The sequence below is a fragment of the Oncorhynchus kisutch genome, linkage group LG6, assembly GCF_002021735.2.
Source record: "Oncorhynchus kisutch isolate 150728-3 linkage group LG6, Okis_V2, whole genome shotgun sequence".
Classification (NCBI taxonomy): Eukaryota; Metazoa; Chordata; class Actinopteri; order Salmoniformes; family Salmonidae; genus Oncorhynchus; species Oncorhynchus kisutch.
Genome location: NC_034179.2, coordinates 15,791,308 through 15,801,413, shown reverse-complemented (window position 1 = coordinate 15,801,413; position 10,106 = coordinate 15,791,308). Strand labels below are relative to the sequence as shown.

The 10,106-nt window shown below is 41.9% G+C and overlaps 1 protein-coding gene across 2 annotated transcripts in view; it reads right to left on the bottom strand.

Annotated features, from left to right (window-relative positions):
- Window positions 1-4,032, bottom strand: part of LOC109893636 (band 4.1-like protein 4) — an 89,963-nt gene extending 85,931 nt beyond the window's left edge. The window contains exons 1-2 of one of the 2 annotated variants that reach the window (XM_031826275.1): window positions 3,678-4,032; window positions 3,211-3,495 (exon numbers count right to left, since the gene is read on the bottom strand). In XM_031826275.1, the coding sequence (XP_031682135.1) occupies window positions 3,211-3,309 (99 nt within the window). In that variant the 5' untranslated portion in view covers window positions 3,310-3,495; window positions 3,678-4,032. The remainder of the gene's footprint in view (window positions 1-3,210; window positions 3,496-3,677) is intronic. The other variant, XM_031826274.1, reaches the window with a different exon arrangement.
- Between the last annotated feature and the right edge of the window lie 6,074 nt (window positions 4,033-10,106).

The following is a 10,106-nucleotide window of genomic DNA, read 5'->3' as shown; positions in this document are numbered from 1 at the left end:
TTTTCTTTATAGTAATGGTGAAACAGTCATGAATCTGCGCTCAGTGTATTCTCCATGGCACTCAGGGGCTGCAGTACAGTGAAGTAATCATTGCAACCATTATCTTCTGGGCAATTTTTTTCTAGGCGCACTGGTGCTCCTAAATTATAATTCCAGGTCGCACAGCAAAACAGTTAGACGCATATGCAAGTAAAATGGTCACACTGTAGAGCCCTGCTCTCCTGACACCGGCATGAAATGATGCCTATTCTTTGTGACAGCCTTAGGAGGTGACCCGTCGTACAAAAAAACACCATGCTCATTGTATTTAGTGGAAGTTGGAGAACAAAGACATGATGACAAGGAAGGAAGCAGCTGTGGCTAGCTGCTCCCAAAAAGCAGCATTGTTTTCGTTAATTATTATCCAGAAAGCTAAGAGGCCAGTGCCTCTCTATCCAAGGCCACAGAAAACAGATGGGTCTTGAGGGTCAGCGGCCGCTGTCTTTGCGATTGTTCTGCACTGGTTTGATGTGGTAGCAACACGTGAGCAGATCTGTACCTCACTAAATCGAACACAGCCCACAGGCCATAATCAATGGAGCCTTTGTGTAAAGAGGCTCAGTGCTGCTCACTGCAATACAGCTACGGCACAGACCCTGGGTTTATCTCAGCTCACCTCAGACTCTTACTGTATGTGTTCCCAACAGCCAAGCATAAAAGCTTTGACAAACACATTAAATAATGACTCATATCAATCTATCATTGCACAGTACCAGCAGTAAATCAAGGACCTAACTTCTGTTCATATTTTGAACCCTTTCAAGTCTAAAATAAAAAGCATAAAATAAAAAGCATAGATGAAGGTCTCGAGGTGGGTGTCAGGACACCAGCATGAAAGCTGGAGTGGTGTTGCGCAAACCCTTGGGGACACGCGTGTGGAGGTCAACCCCTTGGGGACACCCGTGTGGAGGTCAACCCCTTGGGGACATGTGTGTGGAGGTCAACCCCTTGTGGACACACGGGTGGTCAACACCTTTTGGGACACACATGTGGAGGTCAACCCCTTGGGGACACGCGTGTGTTCAACACCTTTTGGGACATGCGTGTGGAGGTCAACTAACCAGCATGTTGGTTGTTTGATTGGTTAGTTAGTTGGGCTCGTTGTCTGAGAGGAAGAGAAAAATAAGAAATCTGACTGACAGACCGAGTGCCTCACTCTGTGATCGACGCTCCGGGAAAAAAAATGTGTTACCCGAATGCACACTTTGTTCAGCCCCGCATTCCATCTCTTTCTTTTGGCCCAAAGCCTTTTAACTCAAACCATTTCATTGTCTCTGTCTGGTCTCTCATTCATGTGGTTTTCAGTAGCAGTAGTGTCACTAGGTGCAGGGGCCAGGGAAATATGTCACGCCACACTGCTGAACGTTAAGCTAATCTTCGACAGCAACAGAGAGCAGTATCAATAGGATTAGATCCACTTTCACTTCAAGAGTCTGTCACTTGTTTATAACACATATTTGTGTGTAATAAAAAAAGTTTGTGAGAACCAACTACAAAACCCCCCCCAACAAACTCAAACGTTCTTATAAATTGTCATGCTGGGATCTGGTGAATCCTAGAGCCCAATACATTATTCTCTGAATGTAGCTAGTAACATCCATGGGACCAACCCAGAGGTAAACTCCACTGCGGTGAGCTAATCCAACCACTGACTAAACCAGGATTATAATCCTACTCTGCTGAATCAGTACAGTGAGAATGCATTCATTCGAAATCTCCCCACAACAGCCTTACACCAGAGCCATACACAGAGAATATGCAGCCTATACATATTGCTCTGCCTTACATATAAGTGCATAATATACAGCTGATACTGTGTATTAGACCTGATACTGCACCATGGCTGCCAATGAGCCCACCCACTCATGCTCAGCCTCTCACATTAACAATTGAAAGAGGATGAGTAACCTGATCTCTCCAATGGACTAGTGGAACACACACAGGGAGAGTAAAGACAAGACAAGAGAGTGTCAGAGGGCAAGGCGAGGCAAAGCAACCAGATGCTGTTTAGCCCTAGCAGTCATCATGCATTACTACATCCCTGTCTGCCTCAGGCCTTCCGACATGCAGCCAGACCTGAGTTTCTTCAGAGATTATAGCCAACCCATAAACTAAACCCATATTCGTAGCTTCTAATGCTCCCAGTCTGGCCATGTGAGTTGGGATTCTCTAGTCAAGAGAAAAATGGAACATAAAAACCAATAGCAACATAACAGTCTTTGATTAGCAGTCATAGAGGGGTTCTGTTTGACGTTTAGAACCCTGGTAGATTGGCAGACAGTTTTCTCTCCTAAAAGACTTTAGTGAAACTGAAGTTAAGTTGCACCAGTATTGCACCAGTGTCTCTATCATCATGAAGTCTGGGTATACACTGAGCTCCAAGGTGAAGAAACCAGAGAACCACACTGATATTGATACATTTAAAAAATGTAAGGCATGCTCTGAGTTTTTCTTTCTCGATGCAGTATTTGACTGTGTGTGGTAGCAGACTTGTGGAATGAAGATACCATCTGTTAATATAACATTATGAGGATTAAAAGGAGCATTAATGTACTGAGAAACTATGGCCTGTACAGTAGGCTGCTATAAGTCAAATACTGTACAGACACATGACCAAGTTGAACAAGATAACTGGCCCTGGTTGGTTCTCATCCAGTTTCAGGCATCCAATGATGTCATTCTTATGCTTTTGTTAGGATGAAAATCACCTATAGTATAATTTCAGATGTAATTCACAACCAGAAATAAGTCATGGAGACTATCAAAGCCACTTCAATAGCCAAGTCATGTTTCTTTACAGCCCTTGGGTCCTGTATTTTGTTTCACAGAGTCAGAGAGTTCACAGCAAATTACAGTAAGACTAAAGGCTACTTTAATGGCTCCTGTAATAATGTCCTCGTAATAATGTCGCCTCAAAAGACAACATACATAGCCTATATGGTCGGCAACCTGCCGCGTTGGGCTTTCAAACGCCATCTCAAACGTTGAGTAGAAGTGAGTCAAAAATACACTCCAACAACCGCATGCATCAGTCAAAGTAGCAGCACAGATTCTTGACAAGCCTCATCGCGCGCACGGTGATGACAGACCCCTCATTAAAGAAAGGCTACCTGTCAACCGCCTCACCTGACAGACAGACAGGTGAGGACGTGTAAAGGGATCGTCTCTTACCTTTATTCCTTGTTGTTGAGTAGTTAACGTCAATTTGGTTTCATCCAACAGTAGAACTTCACAATAAAACTCCTCCTGAGCAGTGCAGAAGCAACTCATGTCTTTTCTTTTGAGGGTATACAAGGAGAGCACTGATTTAGCTGACTTCTGACAGTTCAATGATAAAGGAGTGTTTGTTCATAAAAAATGATGGACTAATGTTGGGAGTAAATAAAAGTCAAATTCATCAGGGGGTTTTCTTCAATAGACCACTCCTTCGCCAATCCTTTTGTGATTATCACTGATCTGCAAAAGAAAATACACAACCATTTAAATTATTATTGAATTATCAATTGACATTAATGCACTGTAACGAAACTGCACCTGCTAAAACAAGGATTAAAGAAGATTTTATAAAATAGTCACACTACTATAAACAAATGCTTATAATAACATTGTAGCTGTAAGGGTCTCAATAGGCTACACACCTTTATGCTCTCTCCCAAATATTCCCAAAACTTTTGTTTTGAATTGTAGGTCGGTCTTTCAACAAATCAGCCTTCTTTCAAATTTAATCCAAACCGCAGCGCTCCTTCCTTGTCTTGCAAATCCAATAAACACATGGGTTCTGCGCTCTTCAGTGTCACCAAGTCCAATGTTCAGGGATGTCCAAGAAAAATATGAATTCCTTTAAAAGTGATCTGCTTTTGATCTCAAAGTCTTTCGTTTTAATTTGGTTTATATCCAGCAATACTAAACGTGAAGGTAGAGGCGTAACCTGCACTTGTCGGCTTAGAAAAATGAGCCAAAAATGAGCCACTCTTCAGCATTTCAGGCAGTCGGTTGCTAAGGAGCGGTGACCATCTCTCAAGACAAAGCTCCCCGACATAAATGACTCCGCCCCTCTGGACTTTCCACCCATTGAAGCCATACAGCCAAAATGCATTCATAGATGATACAATTATGCCACCTGTCGGGGATTTGCAGTGGTCGCGCTCTCGCTCTCTCTCTCTTTCTGTGTATGTGTGGACATTGATATGCCTGTACATAATTTCAAAATACCTATTTTAAAACCCACTGTAGGCTACAGTAGATAGGCTACAGGATATTTTCAGTTGATTTGTGCTCACATATTTTTAGAGCTATAAGTGCTACCTTGCTTTGTACTAATATCTGGTGGTCGGTCTTTGCCAATGTCTCCCCAGAAAAAAAAACAGGTGGGAAACTAAAAAGTTATCATCCCCCTCCATTACAATAATCAATTCAGTTCAACCAATACTCAACTATTGTTCTTATGTTATGTTAGTCTGTGTGGAATGCACATGATGACCTTATTTCCTCTGTTTCCAGATAAGGGTAGCCCAATATATGTCTATATGGACTTATGTATGTGAAGCCTACATCTGTGTGTTATAGCCTGTCAATACATAAATGAATAAGGTGTAATTGCCAGTTAAAGGTGGGATACGTATGTCTACTGTAGGAAAAGTGGGCCAGAAGGCTAATCAACCTTCCATAAGTATGCTGGCATAGGCTACACACTTTTTCACATAGAAATAGGATTCTAGTTCTATGCCCCCCAAACACAGATATCAGATAGACAGGGAAAAAATCAAACAAATTAAGCCTACAAATGACTGTCGCTGAGGAAAGTGGGTCAGTAGGGTATAGGGTATAGGGTATGAGACCTCCCATAGAGTAGGCTGGTAGGCTACACACAGATAGAGGTTTGTTCCTAGGTTCCTGCCTTTCTAGGGATTGTTTCCTAGCCACCACGCTTCTACATCTGCATTGCTTGCCGTTTGAAGTTTTAGGCTGGATTTCTGTATAAGCACTCAGTGACATCTACAGATGTAAAAAGGGCCTTGTAAAAAAAAATATATTTTATTGATTGACTGACAGGAACATTTCAAACAGTGTTGAATCTGTTTAAAAAAGTAACTCAAATTTTATTTTCTTTCTCTGTCCTTAATATTTGGAATCCTTGGGACGTCCCACTCTGACATCACCCCATTAAAGTAGACATTTAAAATTGCTAATGTTAGGGTAGCTGTAAGAGAGCCTGTCCCTTTAAGAACTCAGGGATGACATCATAGCTATTGCACACTTGCAAAGTCTTCAGTTCGTTAGCTAAAGATATTTTTGCAAGAAAAGACTTAGGTCATGGAAGTAGATGGGAATTTTTCAAAAATAAAGTCAGAGTGGTAGCCATTAAACACGCCAAAGAGCTGATGCACTTAAAGAACCGTAGAGAAAAAGAGATGATGAGCAAGCTTGACAGTTTTCTAAAGAAAGATAATCTATCTGAAGAAGAGGAGTCTGTATTCAAGTCTTTACAACTAGAATTAGAACAGCTTTACACGGATCTGGCCTTTGTAAGGTCAAGAGCAAAATGGATTGAAGAGGGGGAAAGAAACACTAGTTACTTTTTTGCACTTGAAAAGAGAAACTACAAAAGAAAATCTATAACTGCACTCAAAATTAACGATGTTTTATGAAAAGATCCCATTACAATATCATCATTTGTCAATTCCTTTTATGAAAACCTTTACAGCTCTCAATTTCAGGAAGATGGTGGTGAAAGCTACATTTGCCACATTCATAATTATGTCCCTGTAATTGAGGATGATTTCCACTCAGTTTGCGATTCACCTATGTCAATTGAAGAAATTAGAGAGGCTCTGAATTCAATAAAAAAAGGGAATTCACCTGGCCCTGATGGCCTGTCAGTTGAATTCTATAGACAGTTTTGGGAGATACTAGAATACCCAATTTTTAATATGTTTCCAGATTGCATAAAAAATGGGGAAATGGTCTCCACTATGAAACAGGGCTTTATTTCATTGATTCCGAAGCCCGATAAAGACCCTTGTCAATATTAAATATTGATTACAAATTGATTGCTCTGGTTTATGCCAAAAGATTAAAGAAAGGAATAGATTCCATTATAAATGAGACTCAAACAGGATTTATGAAGGGCCATCACATAAGCTCTATCATTAGTTTAGTCTTGGACCTTATAGATTATTCAGATGCAATTGACTCAGATGCGGTTGTCTTATTTTTGGACTTCTGTAAAGTCTCTTAAATGTTTTGGATTCTGTGAACATTTTATCAAAGTAATTTGCATGTTTTACAAGGATATAAATAGTTCTGTGTTACTAAACCTTAATACATCCAAAAGAATCAGTATCAACAGAAGTGTAAGACAGGGATGCCCAATATTGCCATTTTTATTCATTTTGGTTGTGGAACTTTTAATTCTAGATATTCTGAATAATGCAAATTTTAACAAAGAAATCAAAATTTCCCAACAGGCTGATGATACTACTCTTTTCTTAAAACTTCTTATGGCTGGGGGCAGTATTGAGTAGCTTGGATGAATAAGGTGCCCAGAGTAAACTGCCTGCTACTCAGTCCCAGTTGCTAATATATGCATACTATTAGTATATTTGGATAGAAAACACTCTGAAGCTTCTAAAACTGTTTGAATTATGTCTGTAAGTATAACAGAACTCATATGGCAGGCAAAAACCTGAGAAATAATCCAACCAGGAAGTGGGAAATCTGAGGATGGTCATTTTTCAACTCATTCCCTATTGAAAATACAGTGGGATATTGATCATATTGCACATCCTAAGGCTTCCACTAGATGTCAACAGTCTTTAGAACCTTGTTTGATGCTTCTACTGAGAAGTGGGGCCGAATGAGAGGGGAATGAGTCAGAGGTCTGCCAGAATGCCTTGAGCTCGTGACGCTCGTTCACGTGAGCGCGAGCTCTGTTCCATCGCAATTCTACAGACAAAGGAATTCTCCGGTTGGAACATTATTGAAGATTTATGTTAAAAACCTCTTTAAGATTGATTCTATACATCGTTTGACATGTTTCTACGGACTGTAACGGAACTTTTTAACATTTTGTCTGCTCCAGTGAACGTGCTTCGTGAGTTTGGATTTGTTTACAAAACGCGCAAACAAAAGTAGCTATTTGGACATAAATTATGGACATTATCGAGCAAAACAAACATTTATTGTGGAACTGGGATTCCTGGGAGTGCATTCTGATGAAGATCATCAAAGGTAAGTGAATACTTATAATGCTATTTCTGACTTCTGTTGACTGCACAATATGGCGGCTATATTTTTGGCTTTTTTGGTCTCTGAGCGCCGTACTCAGATTATTGCATGGTTTGCTTTTTCCGTAAAGCTTTTTTGAAATCTGACACAGCGGTTGCATTAAGGAGAAGTGTATCTAAAGTTCCATGTATAACACTTGTATTTTCATCAACAGTTATAATGAGTAGTTCTGTATATTGATGTGGCTCTCTGAAAAATCACCAGATGTTTTTGGAACTACTGAACATAACGCGTCAATGTATACTGAGATTTTTGTATATGAACTTTATCAAACAAAACATACATGTATTGTGTAACATGAAGTCCTATGAGTGTCATGTGATGAAGATCGCCCATGCCCTTAATTCTATAACTGCATTTTCTATTGCATCAGGTTTAAGACGGAATGTTTCTAAATGTGAAATCTTATGTTTATTTGACTCTGATGAAATAGAAAATATTCCTGTAAAGGACTGTGTTAAATATTTAGGAATACTTCTGTCAAAAAAACACTCTGTCAGACAACATTTGAATTTCTCTCCTAAAATTAAGAAAACCAAAAATATACACTGCTCAAAAAAATAAAGGGAACACTAAAATAACACATCCTAGATCTGAATGAATGAAATATTCTTATTAAATACTTTTTTTTTTACATAGTTGAATGTGCTGACAACAAAATCACACAAAAATGATCAATGGAAATCAAATTTATCAACCCATGGAGCTCTGGATTTGGAGTCACACTCAAAATTAAAGTGGAAAACCACACTACAGGCTGATCCAACTTTGATGTAATGTCCTTAAAACAAGTCAAAATGAGGTTCAGTAGTGTGTGTGGCCTCCACGTGCCTACAACGCCTGGGCATGCTCCTGATGACGTGGCGGATGGTCTCCTGAGGGATCTCCTCCCAGACCTGGACTAAAGTATCCGCCAAATCCTGGACAGTCTGTGGTGCTACGTGGTGGATGGAGCGAGACATGATGTCCCAGATGTGCTCAATTGGATTCAGGTCTGGGGAACAGGCGGGCCAGTCCATAGCATCAATGCCTTCCTCTTGCAGGAACTGCTGACACACTCCAGCCACATGAGGTCTAGCATTCTCTTGCATTAGGAGGAACACAGGGCCAACCGCACCAGCATATGGTCTCACTGTCACGTTTCTTCAAAATCAAACCCAGAAGCAGACCAGGACAAGGAGAGTAGGAAGAAGGTGAGTATTTATTTACAAGTGAATGTGAGTGGGTAGATACATCCAGGTGGCGTAGCGGGCAGCGGTGGTGAGTTGATGGGAGTAAATAGGTGGATCCAATGGGGAAGCGGAATCCTCCGATGACCAGGCGGGAATGGGGTAAATGATCCGGGTGAGTAACTGAAGACAGAACAAACGGAGGTAAGTTGAAGGCAAGCAAGACGTACAAAACAACAAAACAAATTCTATCCAACTTGAGGCTGATACTATGGCACAACATACTGTTCATGGCTAACGATCCGGCAGGGAATGGATGTCAGGTCAGAGCTTTTGAAGGGGAGAGGTGATGATCAGGACAGGTGTGCAGATTACTGATGGGATACAGGTGCGGGTGAACATCGATCTCCCAACAAGCTAATCTGCCCGGCAACCAGACAGGGTGCGTTCCAGGACACCGGAAACAGACTCCAGGACAGAAACACAGGCAAACACAGACTCAGGAAGCGGGGTTCGTGACACTCACAAGGGGTCTGAGGATCTCATCTCGATACCTAATGGCATTCAGGCTACCTCTGGCGAGCACATGGAGGGCTGTGCGGCCCCCCAAAGAAATGCCACCCCACATCCTGACTGACCCACCGCCAAAACGTTCATGCTGGAGGATGTTGCAGGCAGCAGAACGTTCTCCACGGCGTCTACAGACTCTGTCACGTCTGTCATGTGCTCAGTGTGAACCTGCTTTCATCTGTGAAGAGCACAGGGCGCCAGTGGCGAATTTGCCAATCTTGGTGTTCTCTGGCAAATGCCAAACGTCCTGCATGGTGTTGGGCTGTAAGCACAAACCCCACCTGTGGACGTCGGGCCCTCCCACCACCCTCATGGAGTCTGTTTCTGACTGTTTGAGCAGACACATGCACATTTGTGGCCTGCTGGAGTTCATTTTGCAGGGCTCTGGCAGTGCTCCTCCTGCTCCTCCTTGCACAAAGGTGGAGGTAGCGGTCCTGCTGCTGGGTTGTTGGCCTCCTACGGCCTCCTCCACGTCTCCTGATGTACTGGCCTGTCTCCTGGTAGCGCCTCCATGCTCTGGACACTACGCTGACAGACACAGCAAATCATCTCGCCTCAGCTCGCATTGATGTGTTATCCTGGATGAGCTGCACTACCTGAGCCACTTGTGTGGGTTGTAGACTCCGTCTCATGCTACCACTAGAGTGAAAGCACCGCCAGCATTCAAAAGTGACCAAAACATCAGCCAGGAAGCATAGGAACTGAGAAGTGGTCTTTGGTCACCATCTGCAGAACCACTCCTTTATTGGGGGGGTCTTGCTAATTGCCTATAATTTCCACCTGTTGTCTATCCCATTTGCACAACAGCATGTGAAATTGATTGTCAATCAGTGTTGCTTCCTTAGTGGACAGTTTGATTTCACAGAAGTGTGTTTGACTTGGAGTTACATTGTGTTGTTTAAGTGTTCCCTTTATTTTTTTGAGCAGTGTATTTAATAATTGGCTACAAAGAGATCTTTCTATACTTGGGAGAGTACTTCTGTCCAAGGCAGAGGGACTGTCTCGTTTTGTGTGCCCCTCATTATCTTTATGTGTAAATCC